Below are 26,625 nucleotides of genomic sequence, written 5' to 3'. Positions count from 1 at the left end.
TGCGAGTACCTCCGTGTTTTATAAATGAACTTTGGTAAGTAATTTGGTGGTTGGGGATTTTTCTTGAAGTAGGCCGAATTAGGCTTGAATTGCTTGAAATTGTTGATTTTGAAGAAAAAAATTTCATACTGATGAAGTAAAAAGCAGCCTACGTAAGCTTCTCAAATTGCAACCTTATTTCAAGTCTGTAAGCTTCATGCCTCGGCTCATGTCATCGCCAAAATATGTGGTAACAAGTCATTTAGAGGGGTACCATCTTTGTTGAGCTATTGCTCTTTTGCTATGGTTTATTTGAATAGTCCTATTAATTTATATATGCATTATATACAAATGCATACAATATATGCAGGCCTTTGTCATCAATCGGTGGTATAATTATTCCATTTCTAAAATGGGCTCACAGAACATTGAGTTCAAAAAGTCATGAGCAATAAGATCCCTCTTTTCCAGGGAACTTATCGCGTTCATGGTATAGGTTTCTGGTAGACAGTCAGGGTTCCAACGACCCATCTGCTTACTATTTATGATATTCCCCTTTTCTTTCAGGGGCCATGCATTCCATTCTTGGCGCTGCTGACACTCGCTTTTCCGAGGAAGGCATCCGTATATCGTGCGTTCACTTCCAATGCGCCGCCGGCATCTTCACGTATCTGTCTGAAAATTTTGACACAACGCTGAGCCCCGACATCAGTCAATTCATGCTGAAGCTGTACATTAACCTTCTGCTCGTAAGTGGAACGCGAAGTTGAAGCGCTGAGGATCTCTGATAATGATGATTTTTCGATCATTTGGCCTGCAGATGTATGACCTTTTTGCAGTTTGCATTTGGGTTACGGCTATTGAACGACTGTTGAAATATTCATAAACTGGTTCAATATGCATGCGTTATCTAGGTTATAGGTGGACAGGTAGAAGTAGAAGTGACATCATACATGTCTACTCAAGTACAAGTAGTGTCTTTCAAAGGGGAGTAGGAAATGAAAGTATCAAAGGGCATTAGAAAGTAGTTTCTAAAATAGATTTGTTTGAAGATACTTAACTCAACAATTAATCGGAGGTGACTACTAACTACAAACAGCTGTAATTTTCTAAAATTTATTCACTATCTGTGATATAGGGGCTATTTCCTGCAATTGCTGTGACTGTTTCAATCATTAAGATTATGCAAACACGGCCCAAAACTACTTTCTATCTTGTGAAATTCTCTAACTAGTCACTAGTTTGTTTTAAAAACAAGTAGTTAAGTGAAGGCAGTAGGAGGCCTGTGATTTTGCCAGATGCATATAAACTAGATATTCATGGTTTGTGCCTAAAACTTGATCAAATATAAAATACTTCGGTCGGTAATGCTGCTAAATCAGCCTGGTGAATTGTCGAGGGATAGGAATCATTTATCTGAGGCGTATTCCGTTTCTTGACGCAGGCTCAGGGACAGGAGTGCTTGTTGGAAAAGTCAATGCAAGACAACCGGAAAAGCAGCATAGTCTCGAAAATTTGTCAGCAGGTAAAAGTCGCATGCATCGTAATCGCTTGTTGGACCTTCTTTTTTTGCGATTCTGCAAATTTTAGGCATCTCTAGAAAATTGCTTCACTTGGGCTCGTTTGAAGACCATTGACTTGATCTTTGCAGGGTGATGTTGGATTTGTCCCCCTTGTCTGAAGTATTGATGTTTTGATTGGCCGACATTTTATGTGCATGCGACACAATGGAAAACGACAGTTGAGCATGAGAGACTTTAGCATGTGTCGCTTCAGCATGTGACTTTAGAACCCAAAAACTAACCCAAACCCGAAACATAACACTGAAATTAACCCCTATGTATATCCTAACCCCAAGCCTTACGCTAGCCTAACCCTACATCCAACCCCAACCCGCCCCTAACCCTAACTTACACTTCTACATCTACTTCTACAGCAGTACAACAGAAGTTCCGCCGCAAAACTCTCTACTTTTTTCATTTTAGATTTTGAAAAATAGGAAGTTGTTTTGGTACAAGATCACATCACTTTTGCGAATGAAATTGCCATAAAAGTGTAAATGGGTGAAATAGGCCCTCACTATCGCGATAGCGTAATATCAGCTATTTATATATGCAAATGCGAAGGTTTCACTGATTTGTATGGTGATGTCATTCATCTTGTTATAGTTGCAAAGATTTTTTTGAAACTACAAACCTTTCATTGTCTACTTCCTCTTAAACTAGCTTTCACATGTCTTGGAAATTGCTACTTCTAATTAGAATTGAGTTAAAATTTATGGAGTGACTCTACTAAAGTAGCAATGCTGAGCCTGAGCACTATGACGAGCTATCATGACATCTGGTTTTATGGTCATCACAGCGCCGAAACCCGGGTTCCGTTTGTGTTTAGGTGGTCGACTATTACAAGGTCTGCTCGCTGTCTCTGGAAAACCGGGAGTCCAACGCTGGGCTGGGCAGCTCCGGGCATAAAGCTTGGAAAAGAATGATCAATTTCAAGGTTCAATATTACTCCGCCGTCACAAAGGTAGAGATCGTTCTGTTCTATTTATTGTTAGGGATGGACGATATCAAGTCCAGCTTCTGAGCATCATGGAAAATTTGAAAGGATGAAATTTATACCTTTGATGTGACCACAGAATATTGCCAGTTGAACAATCAGAAATAAATTTGTATGTTTCTACCATTATTATCAAATAACGCATTTTGACAACGCCGCGGATTGATCACTGTTACAAAAGAATGTCGTTTTTGTGAACATAGACCTATGCCACGTGTTTTGTATGTCGTGATGTCAACGATGGTTCTCCTTGAAAAAATATTAGTAGCAAGAATATTATAAATTCAGCAGGCTATTCAGAAAAAAATGACACACACTGCTCGACTCGAATAAAAATCTTTTCAGTTGCCTGTCTCGATGCTACCATTTGTAAAATCATACTGAATTTTCCTTTCTTTGCGTGTTTAGTTTTTCTTGGGCAACAGCGCTTTGGACCAGGATAAATACGGCCAGTCGGTTTCCTATTACGGGGCCGCGGTCGCGCATTTGACCGAACTGGGCAAGCTCGTCAAAAGCTTCCCGAAGGAGCTGAAAGGCAAAATCGACAGCGCCCTGAAATTCACGGCCGACGTGCTTAACGGAAAGTACGTTATTTTGTGTTTTTTGTCCATATTCTATATACCGGTAAATCACTTTAGGGTTTATACTATTTAGTAATTCCTCATCATCCTACGTAGCTCAGGACTCTGTTTTGAAGAACACTTATTTATGAAATTTTTAATGCTTGTCATTTTTAAAGTGTCTCAAAGTATGAATAACTTTTCTTCAATGCCCTTTTTGTCCGAACGACTGCATTTTTAGGATCAATGACCTTTTTTGTAGGATTGTCAGCATTTTTGTAACTTTTAGCAATTTTGCTTTAGCTGGCATGGCAGTGCCCGCCAGCAGTCTTAATAAACACACTTGTACTAAAGACTGTGGGCAGACTGAGCACTATTAAATTCGATATGTTTTTTTTCTAATGGAATTTTTCATTTGCTTGATCTGAGCCTTTGTCAGTTACCAGTTTAAAATCGAACTCGTTGTGATACACCAGATGCGATACAAGTTTCGATCAGCTATTTGTTGTGTATTTCCATGCCGGTGCCAGAAACGTTCATGGTAGACTTACTCTGTCAACCTACTCCGTCTCACAGATACAACAGTGCCGTGAAAGACAACAATTTTGTGTACCACGATAAGGTACCGGACCCTGCCACTTTACCGGAAGCAAAAGGAGCGTCCTTGGTGAAACCCCTGCCTTTTGAACCGGCTAACGAAGCTTTGACCGGTCCGGATATCTTTGCAAAGCTAGTGCCGATGGAGGCGCATTTAGCTGCGTCGACGTACAGGTAACAACTGTAATTAATTTCCTTTGATAGTGTTCTTTGTGTGTTTCCTGCTTTGAACGCAACAGCTGCTGTCTGTTCAGTGACGGTGTCTTGTATCTACGCTTGCTTGTAACGATGTTGTCTGATTACAGTGAGGAAAAGGCTAAGCTGTTACGGACTGTCGTCGGCAGTGTGGAAGAAAGGAATGCAGTTATCGAGTAAGTTGTAGTTTGGCGATATCGGGCTGTCGAAATAGTCGATGTTGGTATCCGAGTAAAAGTGCCAAGTCTTGACGTGGATTTCTACCCAGTAGAAGTAGTGATTTTCTAGACATGCTGATCGTCCTTCAATTATAAGCAGTTGCCAGGTGTCCCAGACTTTTACTTGATAATTTTTAAGATTGCGAGACACATCTCTGCGACAAACACGGACTGACTAATAGTGATGAAGATAGGTTCAATTTTGGGAATTATATCTGATACCTTCGTGCAGGGCTCATTGTCATGGCGATGTCGCTTGTCAGAGGGATGCAAGTCAATAATATACTACCGCGCACCGCCTACTCTTACAAATGCAAATCTATCCATATACTAATTAGTGCTCTGTGAAAATGTAAAATGTAGCCACTTACTAGCAATTGGTTTGGCTTCAAAATCTGTCAATGCCGAGTCGGAAGCAGTCTAAAGTAAGCAACGGGAATAAGTGAGGTCTGAGCACTTCAAGAAAGTAGAACCCCTGCATCTGTGTTTTACCAGCTATTTCCTGTTTCCCAGCCAGTACAAGTCCTCCATCGAACTCAATCCTAAAAATCTCATCAATCCCGACGAAGAGCTGAAGCTGGACGTGGAACTAATCGAGAAGTGTGCGCTGCTGCACACGGATCAGACGCCGATATCCGGTCTCAAGGAGCATATGAACGGTGCGCGTTAAGCTTCTATGGTATCTTCCGGCCGATTTTTCAACTTTTTGATGGTTCTGTGCAGTTTTAAACGACGTGTACAGCGAGCTGGACTCGGTGTTGAACGATATTCTAGGAATCGTCGAAAAGGAGGAATCTGAGGATGTGAAATTGAAGGTCAGTGCTTATGAGGCTTTTTTTTTCGATTCCGTTTGCAAATGTAGTTTTAATTGATTTAGGATGCTGCCGGAAAGGAAGCTTTTTCTGTACAGGAAGACTTGGAAGGCATACGCGGGGAATTGTCCGTCTATACCGAGCTGCATGGGAAGGTAATTCACGTCTTGTTTCCTTTGTGGTCAGTGAAGAAGCACTTGTACCGTACTGGAGGTTTTGCCTATTTGTACATGTTCAGGTTACTCAAGTGATTATGATATTGCGTTACTTCTACTTCAATTTCATAGGTTTCAATTTTTAGGCAAACTAGGCTTGGAATATTTACTTTTACTGCATATTTGGAAATCACTGCTTCTACTTGAGTAACAATGTCGGGCAGTTTCACCAGCTCTGCTTCATGTTCATGCTTGTATCGCAATTCCTTCCTGATTTGTCCGGGTATAGCATCTGATCAATCACGTCGTGTCTTGTCAAGTTTCGTTTTCTGCATTTTATGTGGTGATAAATAAATTCTTATTGAAAGTACCCTTTTTTCTCACACGGCATATTTTTCCTTCCTCGTTCAGGCCAGCCAAATGAACGAGGACCTTCAGACTGCGTGCCGCATCCACATTCAAAATATGAAGGTGGTGGCCGGCGGTATCGACGGCGTGCAGGAAGATCTCAGGCTGAAGAATATGTCTCAACTCATAAGTGAGATATCTCTGGTTTGTCTCATTTTTTGGTCGGGGTTATGGAGTCATGCTCGATGTCGCATGAAAGAGACCCTGTATCACGGTGACTAAAGATCTATACAAATATTGCACCAATCTGTTGTGTCATTAAGCTTTTTGTGTTTCTCGCGAATATGTAGGCTACCCTTTGATTTCAAAACTGACCACCTGTAATCAATTGCTACAAGTATGCGGCCCATCAACCGAATCACAACTCTTAGAAACTGCTTACTTGAATACTCTTCTACCTTCATCGTCTAATTCTATGTGAAGCAGTTTTGATGTCTTTAAAATCGTTTGAGTGCCAACGTTGACCACCTTCGATCCCAAACGCCCAATGCAGACTCTCTAGCCGTCGTATAATAATATCCATAATCACATCATAGTTTACAATCCAAGCACGCTAATATGGCCCTGTACAGTGCAGTGCACATTAGCTTTGTTCAGTATTGATCGACGATAAAAAGAGCCGTGATTTGCAGTATGTTTCCCATCCCTTATACCTCAAGAACCTGTTCTAACTCATCCCTTGCATCTGTGTGCACTGTGCGTGTTGAGCTGAGAGAATATTGGCTCAAAATGGGAGAATCCCCTATAATTTAAATGTCTCGATTTTAGCTAGCCTAGTAAACGCAATAAACACCAGGGTTTATGCAGACGTTGTGGTTAGAGCTGATAGAAAACCTCGGCTACGTATATTATTTTGAGTTCAGGACAACATTTCCATGTTGCACACTGTCTTAGAAATCATCAAACCTACCTAAGACTGATCATTAGAATTGTTCAAAAATAACCTTTGTTTCAAATTTCAGCGATTCCCTTGATAAGGCGTCAGGTTGCCCCAAAAAAAACGTTGCACACCAAATTTGGCGCAATTCCGACCAGTACAAGCCGCGGCAGGCCAATTTGCATTTTCAGCCATTTTTGGAAATGATAGTATTCACGGTGGCCAATCGTGTCACTACGACATAACGAAAAATCTTGTTCCATGTATGCCTATTGGAGAGTGATGCTTTCTCTACATGTTTCTATCTTGACAAGGGTCTGTGATAGAGTTTGGGTAAAGGCATCGCCATTCAATGAAAAATATATACCGGTATCACACTTATCAGCTGGAAATCAATCAACTTCATCGAAATGTTCACATGATGATAGTATTATAATTCGCAGATAAAATACTGGTTAAAATATTTCTCGAGTGATAGTCAATATATGGAATCATCTTTTGCCACACCAATGGATATTTCACAAAATCTAAACGAAGCCTGTGACTGTATTCTTCACATTGGATTGTAATAATATGCTATCATATGATTTGGTCTTCAGCACATCTATATTCCTCTCTCAACCAAATTAGGAATTATTAGCATTATTTTCGATAGGAGGCAAATTACCCTTCAGCCGTTGTTATGCAGTGAACTTGGGTCATCGAACAATAGGACACTCGAGGAATAGCACCATAATTCACCATGCAAATTGATACAACTCCAAATGTACCCTCCACTCTCACTGCAACATTATAAAATTCTAATTATTTTATGAAAGGTCCGATTCCAAATCGTACTTCAAAATTATTGGCAAGCTCATATCTGGTCGAAAATATTCCGATTCAAATCTGCGCCCGTCTGTAGCCGCGTTGTTGCATTTGCAGGCGACGAAGATAAAAATGACGTCGAACTGATACGTAAGCTGTGCAATAAAGTGGTCGAGATGGAGCAGCAACGTAAAAACTTGCTGGACCAACTGCGGCAGCAAATGGACAGCGATGATGTCACGTCGGCGTTGGTTACCAAGCACGGCGTGGACCAGGAGGTAAATCGATTGTGTTTGAAGAATATATTGCTGAAAATCTCTTTGTCACATCAGTTTTTCAAAGATATCATATTTGTGACCAATACAGCGGCGGTCAAAGCTGTCAGTGTTGGTGATTGAGTAGAAGTAAAGGTAATGTCATAAATCTCTGCGCAATTACAAGCAGAAGTGGAAATTTCGAAGACAAATTGAAACTGCAACTAGTGTAAGCTGAAATTGATGGTCGAGTGTAGAATTGGAAGTGACGCTGTAAATTTGTACACAATTTCATGTACAAGTAACAATATGAAAGATATGTCAAAAATACTTTTAATGGAAGTAGATAATATAAGTGTCGAACGTACTCGAGTGGAGCGTTTCTAAAAGTAGTAGATTTGGTCAATGGGTTGCATACTTTTGGCAATCGAGCATTTAGAAACATTAATATTGGCAAGCAACATTAATAATGACACTGCAAGTAAGTAAATTCTCGACATTAGCAGAGGTGCTCAGTAAACAAGTACTACTACTGTATAGAAGTACTCAAGTAAGATTTGGTCACTGGCACTACTTCTTCAAGTGGTTAGGACTTCACAATTTTCAGTTTTTTCGTCAAGACTATAGGCTGAGAACAGTTAGGCTACCTTTTTAGAGACATGGAAATTGCTTCTTCTACTTCTAATTTACGACAGTACTTCTATTTCTACTGAGTACCAACGATGACTACTTTATCCACCTGTGGTAATTGTTGTCGTACGGTATATTAAACAAAAAATTAGGTGCTTTTGACCTGTTGGTGTTTTGCACCACAATCAAAAATTGCGTGCAAAGAAATGTATCCCGGTCAGTAAATAACACACAAAAACGAGATAAGAGAAAGCATCTTTCGGCACGATAAGAAAATGCTATCAAGGCTACCTCTGGTAATTATTACAAAGCGGAGGCAATGATAATCCAGACTCAAATTGGATAATTCCTCACGTTGGCAAAATGCCGTGAGATGACAGAGTATTTCAGTTACTGCGATACAACGTCTCTTACAGCCTGTGACCGTGAAAATTCTCTCGCGAAAGTGCAGCAAGCATATCGCAAAACGACTTTCGAATTTTCAAGATCTGAAGTATAGAAAGCGTGTAATTTTGCCTGGAAAACTGTTCGGTAAAAGTAGAAACAGTTTAAAAACGTAACCACTCGAGTAAGCAGTTCAAGTAACTGATAAATAGAAATATTTCGTAACTTGCCACCTTTGCTTATTTGGCGCTTGAATCCCGTGACTTAACTACTATGCATTTCTTATAGGACCTCTTCGAGTCAGAGCTGAAAAAGTACGACAGTCTCATCGGCACCATAAAGCAGAACCTCGCTGCGCAAGACAATATTTTGGATGCAGTCACGGAAGCCAACGCTCGCTACGCTAAGATTAGAAAAGTCGTCGAAGCTGAACGGGAAAGGTAATTTACGTTGACAATGCAAAGTGGTCCGCGCAGTAATCTATTATTTTATCTATTACAAATTTGTTATTCATGGGCGGAGTAGTCTGGATTCTTCAAACTTTTTGGAAATGGCGTCCATAAACTTTTTTGGGCGGGAAGGGGTCAGTATTTCTGAGGAATGAAGTCACGTCACTAATATCCATAGTGATGTGCATGCAACAAATGACACTTTGCAATGCCCAAATCTGTAAAATACCCTGTGTACATTTGCGATTGTGACCCAGAATCGTTGAGATTGAATCTTGGTAATTATTATGTCACCTTTATTAATCACGGTCGTTCTGTTGACGTACATTATCGCAATCAAATTGTGTTAATTGAGCCGAGCCACGGCCAAGCTTGGTGTACAGACATATGACATCTCATGCTTTTGATAATGAACTCGGTTGTAATATGAACTCAACTTGAATTTTTGTTGTAAGGCGAATTCAGTAATTTTGATACTGATCGAATTTGGAAAACCTGAAAATCGTTTAGTTCAGTGGTTCCCAAACTTTTTCGGTGTGAGGGCCAAATTTAGAATTTCGAAGTGCGGTCGGGGCCGCACGAATACTATGGCTATGAAACGAACCCAAACCATAATCATGGCTATTTCGGAGTAGGTTTATTGCCCTGACGAGATTTCAAAACTGTACACTGTTTACCGCTATACTTATCTGCTGCATTGGGTGTCCGTTGAGTGAATCAGCTTTTCTCGCCTAAACGCGCGAAGCGCGAGAAATATCTTTAGTTTCATGACTTAATCGGTCAATATGATCGGGAATTGCATGTATTGCTATCAATTTTCATTCTGTCTCTGTTCACGTATTCTGATTTACCGGTAGAGCTGAGTGAGGTGTGCTTGAAAAGGTATGGGCCCCCTCATTAGTAATTATACATCTCCGGGGGTATACCCGTTGGCAGGAATGTAACATCACTTCGTCAGGACCCCGGGCTCCCATAGGGTGATAAGCTGACCCCGCATCACCTTGTTCGCTTTTGGCACGAAATTAAAGTTTTACTGTTTAGTGAGACAGCGCGACGCGCGAATATTTCGATAATTCATGATAAAGTCGGCGAATAAGATCGGGAATTGCATGGTTGTCCTCTTTGTCCACGTAATCAGATTTACCGGTAAAGCTGAATGAGAGGTGTCTTTGAAATTGCAGACCCCGTAAAATTTAACATCCTCGGGTGAGCCCTAGGTATGACTTCTTTATATCACGTTATTTCGTGACCTCCTGTCTACTATATCAAAAAATGTAGATTTGCCTGAACCTACTAAACTGAAAGATCACACGATTTCAGATTGGTATTCCTGCACTGGCATATAATTTTCTTTCCTGCGGGATGGTATTTTTCTTGTGAGGTTCAGATTGCCAAGACAAGAACATTCGGCGCCAGTCATTTAGGTGCCTATATGGACAACTAAACCTATATGTATTTTGTATATATAACGAAGTTTTTTGTATTTTGAAGCTTTTGGTCAGCATAAAAACAGTCCTTTACGGCCTGGCCTTTCTCGCTTTCAATCGTTCTGACACACTTCTTGGAGTCACATGGTACATGGCCTAAAACTTTATATGTCTTGGTGCGTTGTTGTGCGGTCATGGCCAACGTTGATATGCCCATTTCTGTAAATCTTGCGTATTTTTTCTTGGGGAATAGTACCCAATAATCAAGATATGTGGCGAATTGAAATCGCGCAAAGCGCGAAATATTTTTGAAAAAGTTGCATATATTTTCAAAAAAGCTTTATAATTTATGCTAATTCACGAAATAATTTAGGACCCCCTTCGAGCTCGGCCCCCCTCAATTGGGGGGTTTGGGGTGAGGCAATTACAGCCCTGACTATAGGACTACCAATCACGCTTCTTTTAGCCGGCTAAGCAGTATGTATCTCGGCGTATTCAACCGTGAGTCACGTGTTGCACATCTAGTTATCATAGGGTTACCATACGTCCTCTTTTAAGATCATTTGTCCTCTTTATTGATTATTTTTAAAGTGTCCTCGGAGGACGCCCAAATGTCTTCTTTTTTGAGAATTTTGGTTACATATAGGGCCAAATTCGACTTATATACATTAAGTGACCACTGTAGGAACGCTACGGGGGCTATTTCGGCAGCTGGACCGGAAAATTGACCTTTTTTATCAGTCAACAACCTGTTAATGTGAAAGAAAAACTGTGTTTTCCGGGAGTTGAGCCTCCTTTTCTTTTTTAGTCAAGCGACCGCGACGTGGGAAAAAATTACCATTTTTCAGGATTTTCCTCCGGTTTTGAAAGTTACACATATCTATTTATATTTATAGCTACTGCTCTTTCAACTGGAAAGTTAGGGGACATTGCATTAAAACAGCAGAGACGTAACGTTAGCAGTCTATACTCACAACTTTCCTGCAATGCTATAATTATAAACTACAGAGGCCAAGCGCAGCAATAGTATTTTATAAATATAAATTTTATCTTTGTCATAAATCGATTTCCTAATATATTTTGGGGGCCGCAAGAAGGCTATCTGGGGGCCGCATGCGGCCCTCGGGGCCGCACTTGGGAATCACTGGTTTAGTTGTACAACTGCCACTAATTGCAACAAGTCCAACTGACGATTCCAATGCCTTTGATGACCGGCTTAAAATTCCATGATGTTATTTACAGAATCACGCAAAGATCAAAGAATCTGATCCTGTCCTGCACTATCGTGCCCGACGTGTCGTCGCGTTGCAACGACGGCAAAAAGTTTTTCGGGGAGATTCTATCGAAAGCAAAGAGCCTGTACGACCGCGTCCTGGAATTTCAAGAGGAAAACGAAGAGAGGAGATCGGAAATATACAAAAAGTATGGAATTATTGTGAGCTAACTGAGACCCGTTTCATAAATGAATGGAATACTCCATACTAGGAAATTGCTACTCTTTATTTTCGCTTAGAGTCCTCACTTTTTCCTTCTTCGTAAATGACTTCTTTTACTTCAGCCTAGAATACTCATTTTTACTTGAAAACCACAAATACTACTTCTAGCATGGAGTACTTTTTTGTTTACTTGGGTATCGCTACTTCTATTTTTAGCCTAAAATACTTACTTTTTACATACTTGGAAATCACCAAGTACTTCAGCTTGAGTATTCCAATGACATACGCGCCAGACGCAGGCATGCTGGAGTATGCCGAATTTATAACATATTGATCGAACATGAGTAATTAGAAGAAGTGACGCCAGATTAAAACACCGTGACCTCAATATTAAAGACGTCAATTTTTACACGCACTCGAATCTTGCTTGTCGGTTTCACGAAATGTTTCCGATTAGCGACAATCATAAGTGTACTGCCGTTATACTTGTTGTCGTCGAATTGTTATAGTATATGTGACAATAGGGAGCTTATACCGCCTCGTACACGTCATATGCGTAGTAAGGGTGTTCAAAAATGTCTTTTCTCAAATTCTATTGGCTACTTGATAAAACCATTAGGTTACCTAATTGAAGCCTGCACACCAAATTTGGTTCAATTCCAACCAGTAGCCACATTGCTACAGGAGAGAAAAGTTTTTTACTTATAAAAAAAAAGGAATGAAAAAAATTTCTAATTTTTCTGTTCACCCCATGAAATTGTTCGGTGGTCTATAGAAATGATGTTCACCAAAGTTGGCTCAATTCCAACCACGTGTACTAAACCATAATAAATGGATGCTAACTTGATGAAGTTTAAAACCTCCTTTAGTTTAATTCCCTTCTTTTACGTTTGCTTGATAGTACCTTAATTCTCTCAGCACCGACTAGGTCATTGGTGATCTTAAACGCTTGCGAGTCACTCTAATATTAATTATTAGGCATTTACACACTGTATTTATCAATTCTGCTGCGTTATGACCCTCTATGACGTGATCAAACCCGTATACCTACAGAGCATAACTGTCTGGCGCCCATGACCGGCTAGGCTAAGATTACTTGGGCCACCTCTGATTGTACCCGATTCAGGATTGAAGAGAGAAAGAAGCCACCACCGAGACCGTCGGCCCCCAAGCCCAACCTGAAAACGGCATCGACAAATAAGCCAGGGGCAGTCGAAGCAATTGCTCCGAAACCCGGCACGATTCTCAGTCCGGAGATGTTGGCGAAAATGATGGCAGAAGACGATGATGAGTTGCTGAATGACCCCGAATTTCTGCAGTTTCTTCAGAGCCAAGGTGGGCAGAGTGTTAAACGCGCTTTTGGGCAGTAGTGATTGCTTTTTGCTGTTTTTAGGAGACATGCAACACGTCACTTCACCAGGTCCCGCGGCCAACATGTCACCTCAGTTACCGGGCGGAATAATGGGGTCCACGTTTCACGCAACGTCTAATATGCCACCGATGGCCGGGCAACAGCCTCCCACCCGGCCGGGACAAGTTAGTCCCGGCATGGCCCCCTTGCCGGGTAATCAACTGCGCCATCCCAGTGTTCCCCACGAACGTCATGTCGACCCTGTCCAGAATTTTAACTATCACGGTCATGGCGGCGTTCTGTCATACCGGCCGCAAAACAACTTGCCTGAATCAACTGGGCCGGCACTGCATGCCTCTCATGCTGTCCATGATCACAGTATTAGACAGACACCGGCCCGTACCACAGGAAGATTACCTCATGAAATACCAGCTCCTTCTCCCCAGGCACCGATGACTTCTTCATATCAACCGGGGCATGTGTCCCAGCGACAGCCTTCTCAATACCGACCTGTTTCGACGCCGGAAATGAATTTTCAAGCACCGGGACCTATGCCAGGGGTTCCTACCGGCTCTCAGGGCCCATCATTACACACACATCAGCAAACGATGCATAACCCTGTCTCAATGCCTTATTCGGAACCGCCAGCGAATTATCCTGGTAGCAGTACTAGTCCCATGCCGACAATGTCAACCTCTAATTCGGTTTTTCATCACGGAATTCAGTCTCAAAGCACGATGGGTCCTATGCCTGCAGCCTATCAGCCTGGAATCTCGTCTCAAAGCATCGGGAGTGATTCAAATGTACAATACGCCCCATCGGGGCTGAATAGCCAGTATTGCCAGCACCCGATGCAGGCCCCGAGCCCTCATTCAATACACGCTCCTGCGGCATCGTCAGGCAGCGACTACAGACATCCAGTTCAACACCATATGTCTACCGCGACGCCTTACGGACAGAATGTACTCCCCGGGCCTAATGCATCCGTGCCTAATTCGATTTACAATCAAGGAATTTCGTCTCAGACCACTTCTGGATATGTTCCTCACCGATATGCGCCTACAGCTACTAATTCTTACCGACAGCCTAATTCCAGTATCGTGCCCCAACCTTTAAACGCAGGACATAGTTTCGAACAACAGCAACAAGAATATCGGAGAGACATCGCAGCGCAATCGTATGCCGGCCCGCAAGTTATAAATCCGAGATATCCGACACACTCGCCTGTAGCGTCGTCTGTGGGAACAAACGCTCAGCAGTACCAGGACAGTTTCGCATCCACTCGGAATTCACAAGCACACCAGCAGGGCGGTAACCAACTTAGCTTCGTCAATAACACTATGGTTTATCGGCAAATGCCTCCGCAAGGCGGTTATGTACCTGGTCCTCAATCTGCTCACGATCAAACTCTTGCGCCTTCACCGCAATATCAGCAACACCCCAGTACCGGATTGCCCCTGATTCCCCCTAACGTGACCCAGAAGCACCAAGCAGTGCAGAATATTGATAATTCCAGATTGCCCACCCATCCAAACCAGATGCATCAAACGGTGCATCATATTGCGAATTCTGGATTGCCCCCTAACCAGACGCACCAATCAACGCACAGTATTGCAAATTCTGGATTGCCTCCCAACGCGACTCATACACGCCAAGCCACACAGAATATCGCGCCATCTCATTTGCCACCCGCTGCCAATTCACAGGCTTCACAATATTCCATGCCGTCCGCGTCCCAACAGACTAATTCGTATCTTCAACCGGAAGGGTACCCAGTGTCTTCAGGTGGCAATTCAGTTTCAAGGCACAGTCACCCAGCCCAGATTCCTGCGTCTTTTCAACAACGCCCGCCCCAACAAGTCGGTCCCACGTCTAATCCTGGGAATCGGCACGCTGGCCCAACACAGTCGCAGCCATACTCGTCAACGCATCTGGATCATGGTCAAACCGTGGCAGGGCAGCGGTTTCAAAGCCAGGTCCCTGCCACCTCGCAGAGTCAAATGCAGGTGCCACAGGCACACATGGCGTTTCGTCCCAACAACCGGCCTTTCGATTCGCAGCAATTAGGAGTGGCGGGGACCGAAAATCAGCCCCGATTTGCTGCCGGTATGCGACAGCCCCGGCAAGAGTTCCGTCAGCCCGGGACCGGCCGGTTTGTGTCCCAGACGCCTGTAGTGTTACCAAACGTGCCGCATCAACGGTTAATTCGTCCGCCTGGTCCAAATTCTTCAAGTCAGCCGACTCTTGGAGGTGTGACCAACTATCTTCCGGGGCAACCATCGGTGCAAGCGGGCCAGCGCGGTATGACGTCCCAGCCACAAAGATACCGACCTCCGCAAGACGCGGGGCATGTTCAACGTTTTGAAAGCCCCGCTCGGGCCCACACAGGCGCTCCGCTCGGACACCCTGACGCTCAGACTCAGTTGGAAGGAAGATATACGTTTCGTTCGCAACCTCACGTTGGGGACTTGACTTCTACTCCGAGTAATGAAAATTCTCCGAAGCATGTGGTTAAGAAGCCGAGCGCCGTCTTTACGGAAAGTCAGGTTTGTGTAACTTGAAACTTGACGAGTTTGCGGCAGACATGAGCTGGTTTGATGGTTTCAAATCCAAATCCCATTGCGAATTTGTGATTCAGAGTTTCAGACGCAAGTCCAAATACAGAAGTAGTTTCGCTTCATTTCTTGATCTGATATGTTAATGGTTTCAATCTGTTCGAAAGTCGCATGAAATTGATTGTAAATTGCATGTCTCAATCCAGCTTTGAAATAATCGTAAATCTATGTTCAGCTGCTCCCAAAGGAGAGTTCTTGACGCCACTTTTTAAATTTGACTCAAAATCCACCATCAAATGTGAAAAATGAAGCTCCAATGATGAATGTCTAAATTAAATTAATAGGAAAAACAATTTTTTTAACCGCTTCATTATTAAAAATTTCCAATCCAATCAAACACCGCAAGATTGCGATACCATGAAAAGATAGGAAGGTGTCAACAGCTTGGAATAGTTTTTTAAAATCAGAAATCCATCTGGGCCTAGGGCCTAGGCGATGTGAAGAAGAGACATGCATATTGAGTGAGGAAGGTAATAAAAATAGATGGCATGTAAGGAAAGAGAAGGTCCAGTAATCTCGAGCACGGACTAGTATTTCTCCAGCATACAAAATAATGTTAACCGTGAATTGTGAAACTAGGTTTTAAAATAGTGGTCGCCTGCAGTTAGGGAATGCCCACATCTCAGCAGCTAACAACCATAGCCTACATAGGGCAATGTAGCTAACAGCACACTCACACAGATCGTTAAACAAGGAGATTGCGCCAAATCAACATTTGCAAGTCACATGATGCTTGATTACTTATTCCTACTGGCTACTGCAGATTACTGTGGTAATCCTTCTCCAGATCTGTCCCTTATTTTGAAGGGCATTGTCTGATGAACCTACATTTTCTAAATTGTAGCTATTTGCAGCAAGTTTGTGCATACAATACATCTCATCCGCAACCAGCCAAAAGCTCATTGATATATTTTGCGTGCGTGTTAACGTGAAATTTTCCGTTCTATTTCAGCCCGTCGCAATTTTGAAGCCCACTCCGGTGGGCGATAGCTCGGCTACCGGGGTTTCCGCTGCGGCCCAGCCAAATTCCGACTTGGCAGGACTGGTGCTCACCCCGAGAAGGACGCTGTCTTCGACTGCGGACGAACTTTTACTTTCTGCGCCGGAAAACGCAGCGATTCCGACTAAGGAGTCTTCGCAGGTGTGTACTGCAAAAATCAAGCATCAGGGTACTAGGCCAGTGTTCTCCCAATCATGGGTCGTGATTAAATTGAAATTGAGATTAAAATTGAAATTGGAGCATAGAAACATTTCTCAAATTAGATTCGAATTAGTTTACCGGCATTTCTCTCTAATTCGTCATTATTTAGTTGCCCAAGCCTGCCAATATTAGCCGTGTTATCTAAGGCAGTGGTTCCCAACCTTTTTCGACTCATCGCCCCCTTTTCAAACTCCACACCGATCATCGCCCCCCAAATATTGGGAACAGAAAAATGGGCATACAAACTCAAATCACCGGCGAGTTGACTAAGAAAAAAGGACAACTTTTCGGCTCGACCTAGAAATTACACTTTTCCAGCTAAATTTTGGTGAGTTGACTGACAAAAAAAGGTGATTTCTCCGACTTGATTGCCAAAGGACCGTAAAAACACTTCGTCAGCCCCCCCCCCCCCAATACGTTGGTCTTGACCCCCTCTATAGGGCGATAAATCAAACTTCTGCACCCCTCAGACCCAACTCTCCCGATAACTCTTTACCGCTACGTCTCAGCACAAATTGTTGGACCCTTTAGTAAGCCAGCTTAATTCGCGCGAAGCGCGAAAAATTTCTATTATTCATGATTAAATCGATCAATATGATGGAGAATTGCATAAATATTGCTGTCAATTTTTCATCCTCTCTCTGCTCATGTATTCAGATTTACCGGTGAAGCTGAGTGACGTGTCTTAGAAAATGTAGGGCCCGTAAATAATAATTGAACATATTCGGGCGGACCCGTGGATATAATGACTTCGCTACGCAATGACATTTCGTGGCCTGTCTGCTAGGTCAAAAAATATTCAAATCGCTCATACGTACTAAACTAAAAGACGCCCACGATTTCAAATTGGTATTTCAGCACTGGCAATTAATCCCTGCGAGATGGCATTTTTGTGGGGTTCTGATTGGACAGGACAGGAACATTTCGAGCCAGCCATTTGTGTGCCTATGGACAATTAAATATATATGCATATCGTATATATATCGAAGTCGGTCAGCATAAAGGCAGTCTTTTTCCGCCAAGGTTTTCTCGTTCTGTCACACTTCTCGGAGTCGCATGTTACATGGCCTGAAACTTCGTATGCTTTGTTGCGTCATGGTGTGATAATGGCTGACGCCGAGATGCCCATTTCTATACCTCATGCGTATTATTTCTTGGAGGAAGGGTATCCAATAAGCAAGAAAAATGCGACAACGAAATGGCGCGCAGCGCTAAATTTTTTTGAAAAAGTGACCTAAATTTTCAAAATAATGCTCTATAATTAATGTTAATTCACGAAAAATTGTGGGCCCCCTTCGAGTTCGGGCCCCCCCATCTCAATTGGGGGCTTGGGTGTGGCAGTTACGGTCATGTACGCCAATGTAGCCATTTCAACGCGCCATCGCCCCCCTATCGCCCCCTTCGTCTGTTTTCGCCCCCCTATCGCCCCCTTGGCTATTTTCGCCCCCCTGGACCGACAAATCGCCCCCTGGGGGGCGATATCGCCCACGTTGGGAACCACTGATCTAAGGTCTTGCACGTTCTTCAGGCGATGTTGATTCCGACCAAAGTCGATGAGATTGATGACAAGATGGTGGTGCGACCTGTCGATGGATTGCCGTATATGGACGAGGCGGATCTGATGAAGTTCAAAATTCATGTTTCGGAATTCCGCAGCAAAGTCTCGAATCTGCTGTCCAAGCCAGATAACATCAGCCTGTGCGAGCTGGACCGGTACAATTTTTTACATTCTATGATTGGCAATGTATCAGTGATCTTAGTGCAATGGTTTGAAACCCGGAACACTAGGAGTTTCATGAGCCAATCTCAGGGGTTCTCTGGAGGTCAAAACACACACTCAACTCGTACATATGATTTGCCAATATAGTGCTCATCAGTGCTCCTCTAGGAAAAACTTCAAATCGTGGCATCGAGAATTCTCCCATACTCTATCTTATTCTGCGACACGTATTTCAGAGAATGGAAGTTCCTTTCCGAAGCTCAGGAAAAGTATTCGAGGCAACTGTCGACCGCCATCGCCAGATGCTCCTCGTACAAAAACCGTTTCCAAGACATCGTGCCATTCGATCAGTCGCGAGTGATATTGAAAGCGGCCAAAGACGATTACATCAACGCCAGCGTGATCGACGGTATCTCGCCTTACTGTCCTCGTTTTATCGGTGAGTATTGTGTAAAATTGAATAGTATATTCATATTGAAACGAACCCAAATATTTTTGGCTGACACTCGTCGGGGGGTAATCGTCAGCAACTAGTAGAGAATTGGAAAGAACAATGTATATCAACAATCGGATCACAAAATCTGACGTCACCAGTATGAAATTTAGAATAATCTGTGCGAAGAGATCGCATGAGCTCAATGTACTACTATTGATAGATGGTTCACGAAGTCCTTCTGCTGGTACGAAATGGTCATGATCCAGAAATGCAAATTATCGTGATTGCGCCTCTTCTGACCAAGCTACGCAACAAGAAATTCTCAATTGTATATTTTATTCGTCCCAACGTTTGCGCTATACTTGCAGCCACACAGTCGCCGTTACCAAACACGGTCTCGGATTTCTGGCTGATGGTGTACGAGAACCACGTGAATCTGATCGTAATGCTGGTCAACAGCAAAGACGTTCCCAAGGTTAGTAAAATGCAGTGCACTTTCCACGCATCCGTTTACAAGTATGATGTGTCCAAAAAAGTTCTGACTGTGTCGCACAGATCGACAGTATTCTAATTCATATGGGTATTTGGGATGTCCGGTGCAATGTTCTGTGTGGGGGTCAAAATAGTCTCACTTTTGTAGTTTTGACTCGAGTGAAATCGAGTCATTTTCAATTCACCATTGACTCAAGTCCAAGTCAGCGAGCAGAGAGTCGAGTCTGAATCATAGTGTTTTGACTCGAGTGCAAGTCATTATGATCACGGTTCAGTTTTCAGTTCAACCCACTTTTTTCAACTCTGCTCGAGTGATATAGAACGGCTCGCATTCATAAAATAGTAATTTTGTTCAGTCCTAACAGTTTCTGACCCTATTTTCCGAGTATCAGGACTGATAGACGAAACACCAATCATGTGGTAACTTTACTATTCTCCAAAATTACAATTATATGTCGGTCTTGGCCGTCCTATCTCTAGTCATATGACTCGATTCATGCACATTGACTCGAGACGAGTCATTTTACGCATTTGAAAAATGACTCGAGTCAAGTCGAGTCACCAAAAAATCGCGAATGGAGTCATTACAACCCCGGTGCACGTTTGCGACTGATAAAAAATCGCCAATTACAAGACAAACTGGTGCAATTTTCAGCAATATATTGACTTTCAGTTACAGCTGTTTCAGACTATTTCACTCATAAACATTGATGCAAGCATCTCCAAAAACCTTTATATACTTAACAAATTCCAAAGTGTCAAAAGTAAGTAGCTTTGCCTTAAAAACTGTCAAGTAGAAGCGAATGTAGTCCAAAAACATCGCCACTCTAGTTAGTAAGAGGCAAACATGCTTGATTAATTGGAAGAAGTAGTACTTGACCGCCTCTGTTTCGCAGAAATGCCCGATGTACTGGCCTCCCGATAGGACCGTACCGCAACAGCACGGGCCCTTGACGGTCTCCTTCACTACAAGCAAAACCCACGGCGACCTGTACATCGAAAGGACCTTCACTCTGAAACATAGAAGCCAAAGCTTGGCAATGTCGGTAACGCAGTTGCAATACATCTCTTGGCCGGAGCAGTAAGCGATATTAGTTTGAAGATGGTGCGTCGTCGCATATGTAAAACAATATTTCTTTCAGCCGACTTCCTTCGTCTGCCAGTGACCTTCTATCGTTTGTTGAGGTCGTGCAAAGCTACCACGGCTCTCAACGCAATCTTCAATGGCCTGTTCTCGTTCATTGCGAGTGAGTTGAAATTGTGAGATCGTGAAATTTTGGGGACGTAGAAGCTTTGAAATGCCCGAGGTCGAGAGGGTGGAAAATAGTACTGTTTCTGTTAACAATCATAAATTAGCGGTAATTCTCACAATGTGTCTGTGTATAATAAATGTTTTTCAAACTGCCCAAGTAGGTTTGATCTAGTGGCGTTACTTAGTCCAGTAGTTACGTTTTTATATGTTACCACTTCTACTTGAATTTTATTAGACAAAACTACTTAATAATAACACTTTTGATTTGGAAGTAAAAGTTAGTTTCGGGATAAGTTTGCATCGTTTTTTATGTGTGACATTGTCATAAGAACCGCCTGAAATAACCATTGCAGTAACTGCTGAATATATTTTTGACGATAGCACCTATTTGTAGCGTCATTAGTAGGGCAAGTTTTTGTTGCATGTTAAATCGTGAAAAACTTGCACTTAATTTTAACAAATGGTGCAGTAAAAAGTTGCATACATGCACAAGTTACAAAATACCAATAGTCAATCAACACTGCACCATAAAAACAAGTGTGCCAACTGACAACTAGCACTCCGGCCTCATTCAATCAGTCATTAATCATTATTGAGCAATAATCTCTCTTCATTCTTCACTCGCGCTTGAGAAATAAAAAAAAAGCTAATGGAGAGAGACAGAGAGTAACAGCTTCCATACTATACTATGGCTGCGCTCAAAAAGCTGACTTGTGAAGGTTCAAAATACTACTTCTACTACTACTAGGGCTGGGCAAAATCGAGTACCTGAGTGATTCGATTCTGAATCATGTGAAGTGCTTCGAGTCGAGTCGAGTAATCGAGTATCACCCATTATGACGTCACAACATAATGTAATATGTCGAATTTCAAATATGTACCTTTTATGCGACCACAAAGACTATAATTCCTGTTATCTATCACATTAAAGATACTTTAATATTTTTTCGACCATGCCGATTTCATTGCACTTGGTGACAATGTTGTGGGATAATCATGACTTCGGAAATGTGTTATTTCTTGTAACATTCGTAGCTTTTTACTATATGTTTGGTATGCTACGATACGGCCAATCAAGGCTCCAAGGTTTCAACAGTAAAATTAGCATCGAAACTATAATTCTGGTTGATAAATTAGATTTCAGTGACGAGGAGAGTATAATTTCAGTACTCGAAAAAATCGTATTTTACTACTCGACTCGAATCCTTAAAATTAATACTCGATTCAGATTCGAGTACTCGAATCATTGTGCTTAGCCCTAACTACTACTACTAAAGTTGCAAAAACTTGCCTGATAGTCATTAGTCATTTTGCATTACTCGTGGATGGTGTGTCTTTCATTTTTGAAAGTAGCCGCCATCTTTGATTTGCAAACCTAATTTACTTCTCAAAGCCACTAATCGGAGTACTTCTGAGTCCTTTAATTTTCTAATTCCAAGTCTTTGAAGTTGCAACTCTGCTTTAGGAGCAAGGCTGCCTACTTTCACTGCCTCCAGTTTAGCCGCATCTCTGAATCCGCTCCCTGTCCAATAATAACTAATTTGCAGATCGTAACTCAGTTATTCCATCCGCCTATTTACAGGAGTGGAGTCGGTAGAACCGGAGTCTTCTGCGCTTTTCTTGCCGCAATTAACGAGATCGATGCAGGCTCTGGAATTGTCGATGTGGTCGACGTAGTCACAAAAATGCGCCAAAAGAGGAAGTACTCTGTTCAAGAAAAGGTTTGCTGTTCCGTGGTAGTTCGGTGCCTGTTCGGCAGTAACCGAGGCTGTTTTCAGGCTCAATTAAAGTTTGTTTATGACATCACGCTTTGTCATGCCGTGGACGTTCTGAAGCAACGCAATATCACCTTGACAGACGAACCCAAGCTGACCCCATTGCCTGTTCAGGTAAGCCTGTTTTTGCATTAAATTCAAATGCGAACTGGACACAGAGGTGGTCAAAGTAGCCATCCTTGTTACTCAGATAGAAGCTAGAGCGGGGCAGATTACTTCAGATAAGGGTTGGGTATGATCTTCGAGTTTTTAATCTCCTGTTTGCATTGTTTCAATGAATTTTCAACACCAGTCGATACTTATTATCGGATTTTTTCGGACTGGATCATGGTCATTTCTAGAATCCGGCCTAGAAGTCGGACCAGAGCTTTAAAAGCTGGATCGGGGTAAGACCAGAGAATTTCTTGATCCGCTCTGCTTTAGTAGAAGCATCGATTTCAAAGATATGTCGAAGCTGCTTTGAGTGGAAGGAGGATATGTACTTACCTCACTTCTGCTAAGATCACATTCAGAAGTGCGATTGCTTTGAAACAGGCCAGTAACAACCACGCCGTGAGCCGTCCCAAGCCCGGGGCTTTCGATATATTCTCTAACCAATCGGCTCTTTCTTCCATACAAGCTACCGTGGAGAAAATGACAATAAAGCCAGGCCAGGAGGTGAGATTCTGCCGTTAAAGGGGCACTGCGCTCTGACTATGATGTGGTCTCAGATTAATGTTGAAGGTTTGAAAACATTTTGGCGGCAGCCATTCTCCTTAGAAGATCACTGTTTTTGATATGCAGCTGAAAGATTTTCGTGAATATTGTCATTCGAATTGATCTTTCTCTGTGGTTTCGAGCTCACAATTCATCGCTTCTTGACCTTTGTTGCGAAATTTCTGGCGTGCATTTCCTCACTGTTGCATTTTCCTGACATGGTCACGGCAGAGAACTAATCTTATATCGAAAGGTAATGTCCACTTGCTTAGCCGAAGTTTGAATATGGTGACTTTATGAGAAAAACGGCTGCTGCCACAATGTTTTCCACACTCTCAGCTTTAACTTTAGACCACATCATATTTAGAGCGCAGTGCCACTTTATTCCACCATATCTAGCAATATAAAACCACGAATTTCAGACGCACCGTCCAGATCCGGTTTTTCCTGTCCATATACAGTCACAAGGTGGCGCCATCAACTCAACATCAACAGACAATGGCTACTGCAAAACAATGTCCTTCGATAGTAGGCCAGCCGAACATGTAACCACTTCAGACCGTCATTTCGACGAAATGAGCGACCTTGTCCAAGATACAGTAACAATAGGTCCGGATCAGTGTCAAACAGGGCAATCCACCGCTGAGTTGAGCCCGCCTAAACCGCCGGACGTTGTAGAGAGCTGCAACAACAACAGTCCGACGAAACCAGCGCCTGTTACGTCACAGTCGCCGTCTGCCAGCGCGTCGCCCGCTTCTAGCTTGATCGCGTCCTTGACGCCAGAATCTTTTTGCTTGGATTTGGAAGACGCAGGAGCGAAAAAGAATAAGATTTCGAAGGCTGACTTTTACAAGCCTGCCGAGGGTTTGAGCGCGCGGAAGGACGATTCCGACCCATTCAGCGGGCTGGACCCTCTGTGGGGCTTGCGTAAATAGCGGGTTTTACGCGGCGATTTCCTTTTTGCGTGCTCTGCCTGCGAAAATACTGACTGTAAAGATGGGTAATCCGAGTGAGACTACCTTGTTGGCTGGAATTTATCGCGGTATTCGAATTTATAGCTTATATCTGCAATCTACTAGGCCTAAGTGATAGTTTTATCGAGTATTTGGCGTCGTCATAACGTTGAAACTGCATGGATGGCTTGGAAAGTTCAAATATGAAACCTTATGCGACCGCAAATCAAATGACTCCAGTTTCGCTACTTTAAAGACAGTTTGTATATTTCGACTATATCCATTTCCTAGCGCTTTTATGGCGATACTACCGGTCACTCACTATTTCTCAGACAAATACCGCTTCCGCCAAAGCGCCCGACTTTATGCTACGGCTTTTTGTTTCTGGGTTATTTCAAGGCTTCCGCGACGGGAAGAGTGTATGGAAACTAATTCCCGAGAATAAGATTACTCGCAGTGGCATAGGGCGTGTAATTTTAGCACTAGAAGGCATCGCCTATTCAATTTGTACTTGTTCGTTGAATTGTGCTCCATACGTGGACGCGTATTTTCAATCATGACGCAAATTCGCCTGTGTGGCGCCACAATACAGTGACGTGCGTGTGTTCGCCTGGCTGCTGAATATTTATTCGTGTGTGGCTGAGCGCCTTGTTGAGAGTGCAATATGGGTATATATGTTATGTAAGCGAACATGCCGTAAATTCATGCGCATATTTGTATAGATCACTTTCCGTATGTATCCAATCAGTAAACTATTCGTTTTTGACAGTATCGCGTGGTCTCTGGACTGGTTCGGGTAAGAGTTATGAAGAAAATATATAGATTTCCGTCTCACCTTGCTCGAAGGCTTATAGGCATGATGCTAGTTGAATGTCACTGCGACAAACTCGGATTGGATGGTAATTCTCATGGGTTCCACAAAGTGTCATTCGCTTGCGGTTTTGTGAAATGACAAATATTGTTGGTATTGACCCGGGGCTAGGAATGAGCATCGTACGGTCACGCTAAAAATGGGACCAGTATATGCACTTCGATAGGTGTGCCAAGACGCACGATAGCCGTGACTTGTTATTCTTCTGATTAATGGCGGTCCAAGATTCATATATTATTATTGTCCTGTCATTGTCGTATTATGAAAGCATCGTTAGATCACAGTGTCACACCGTTCTAACGCGGCAGCGGGTCCAGGGCTTTGCTGCTGCACCCCAAACCCCGCAATTGGGGGACCGAAATCGAAGGGGCTCGATGTCTTTTCGCAAATAACATGAAATATCGAGTATTTTGGGGGAATTCGTACAACTTCGTAATTTTCTTCGCTTCTCGCGCGATCTAGTGCAGCTAGATGTCTTCTTTTTGATATGGGCAGGCCTGCCCGCATCGCCCCTAGAAAAACTTGCCTTTCTGTTGGTGGTAAAATGGCCCGCCGTGAAGTGGGGTCTTCGTGGCTAAGCCAAGACCTTCAGTACTAGGCAGAGATGCCACTCCTGGGTTTTTCCACCTAGATCTGGGTTTTTAGAGCATCACCTGGGTTTTTGTGCTTGAAATCTGGGTTTTTTTCAACATCATGTCAGGTCAATTTTACGGCGCAAAATTAATTATCAGCTTAGTAAGATGTCATAATATCGAAGGATTCTACTGTGATTGAGTCTAAAGAGACCCATTTACTATTAAAATGAGAGGTCTTGGCATGATGAGAGAGCTTTATTTAATACTGTCGCAGAAAGTCATTTTCACAAGGCAACTCTGGAGCATTTGTTTTGCAATTCAAAACGATTAAGGACTTGAATGCTGGCGCTGCAACGAATTTGTTGTGTGTCAGTAAATAGTATGTAACTGCTGTAAAGTATGCAATTAATACACATGGAAAGACAATGTTGATCTGACTAATTTACCATGTTGACATCAGAGTATATTCACTTTCAACAGGGACACTCAAAGAGACAGTTTGGGCACCCGAGCAAGTTATTCAGAGCGAGAGGAGTTTGTCAAATTCAAATGCACCCTGAATTTCATGATCTGGCAGAGAGAGAGAGATACGATATTCTTTTTCGCCTGCACCATCGAGATGCTTTGACGACGGAGTTGCGATACGTCCCCATGAGGTCATCTAGTCTGCGCCCCCGTTTTTTTTCTCCTCCATGCTATCCGTGATTGCTGATCGCCTAGCAGGATAGCTGCGGATACCAATTTTCGAGTCTGTGGTCTGACCCGGCCGGGGATCGAACCCACGACCTACCGCTCGAGAAGCCGGACGCATAACCATTACGCTATCTCGCTCGATTGGCAGTTTCTTTTTCGACTAAACATCCAAGATAAAAGTGCTTGTCCCAGGTTTAATGAATCGAAAGCTATTTTTAATCTATCTGGTCAGCTCACAGTCACTGGAA

General features: G+C 42.8%; 1 protein-coding gene across 1 annotated transcript in view; it reads left to right on the top strand.

The window, feature by feature from the left end:
- LOC145442368 (tyrosine-protein phosphatase non-receptor type 23-like) overlaps window positions 1-25,009 on the top strand; it is a 28,618-nt gene extending 3,609 nt beyond the window's left edge. The window contains exons 4-28 of the mRNA XM_080320266.1: window positions 547-728; window positions 1,424-1,504; window positions 2,371-2,505; window positions 2,947-3,122; window positions 3,675-3,869; window positions 4,001-4,066; window positions 4,622-4,767; window positions 4,832-4,923; window positions 4,986-5,075; window positions 5,487-5,613; window positions 7,285-7,445; window positions 8,724-8,875; window positions 11,554-11,733; window positions 12,874-13,082; window positions 13,141-15,644; window positions 16,666-16,854; window positions 18,443-18,627; window positions 18,871-19,073; window positions 19,439-19,545; window positions 20,459-20,643; window positions 20,705-20,809; window positions 22,397-22,535; window positions 22,593-22,703; window positions 23,124-23,246; window positions 23,708-25,009. Of these exons, the coding sequence (XP_080176392.1) occupies window positions 547-728; window positions 1,424-1,504; window positions 2,371-2,505; window positions 2,947-3,122; window positions 3,675-3,869; window positions 4,001-4,066; window positions 4,622-4,767; window positions 4,832-4,923; window positions 4,986-5,075; window positions 5,487-5,613; window positions 7,285-7,445; window positions 8,724-8,875; window positions 11,554-11,733; window positions 12,874-13,082; window positions 13,141-15,644; window positions 16,666-16,854; window positions 18,443-18,627; window positions 18,871-19,073; window positions 19,439-19,545; window positions 20,459-20,643; window positions 20,705-20,809; window positions 22,397-22,535; window positions 22,593-22,703; window positions 23,124-23,246; window positions 23,708-24,220 (6,356 nt within the window). The 3' untranslated portion in view covers window positions 24,221-25,009. The remainder of the gene's footprint in view (window positions 1-546; window positions 729-1,423; window positions 1,505-2,370; window positions 2,506-2,946; window positions 3,123-3,674; window positions 3,870-4,000; window positions 4,067-4,621; window positions 4,768-4,831; window positions 4,924-4,985; window positions 5,076-5,486; window positions 5,614-7,284; window positions 7,446-8,723; window positions 8,876-11,553; window positions 11,734-12,873; window positions 13,083-13,140; window positions 15,645-16,665; window positions 16,855-18,442; window positions 18,628-18,870; window positions 19,074-19,438; window positions 19,546-20,458; window positions 20,644-20,704; window positions 20,810-22,396; window positions 22,536-22,592; window positions 22,704-23,123; window positions 23,247-23,707) is intronic.
- The last annotated feature ends 1,616 nt before the right edge of the window (window positions 25,010-26,625 follow it).

The sequence above is a fragment of the Botryllus schlosseri genome, chromosome 7 (genome assembly GCF_051294905.1).
Source record: "Botryllus schlosseri isolate E-star chromosome 7, Bs_hap1, whole genome shotgun sequence".
In the NCBI taxonomy this organism is placed as follows: Eukaryota; Metazoa; Chordata; class Ascidiacea; order Stolidobranchia; family Styelidae; genus Botryllus; species Botryllus schlosseri.
Note: the sequence above shows the minus strand (reverse complement) of the source record. Positions and strands in the feature narration are given on the sequence as shown.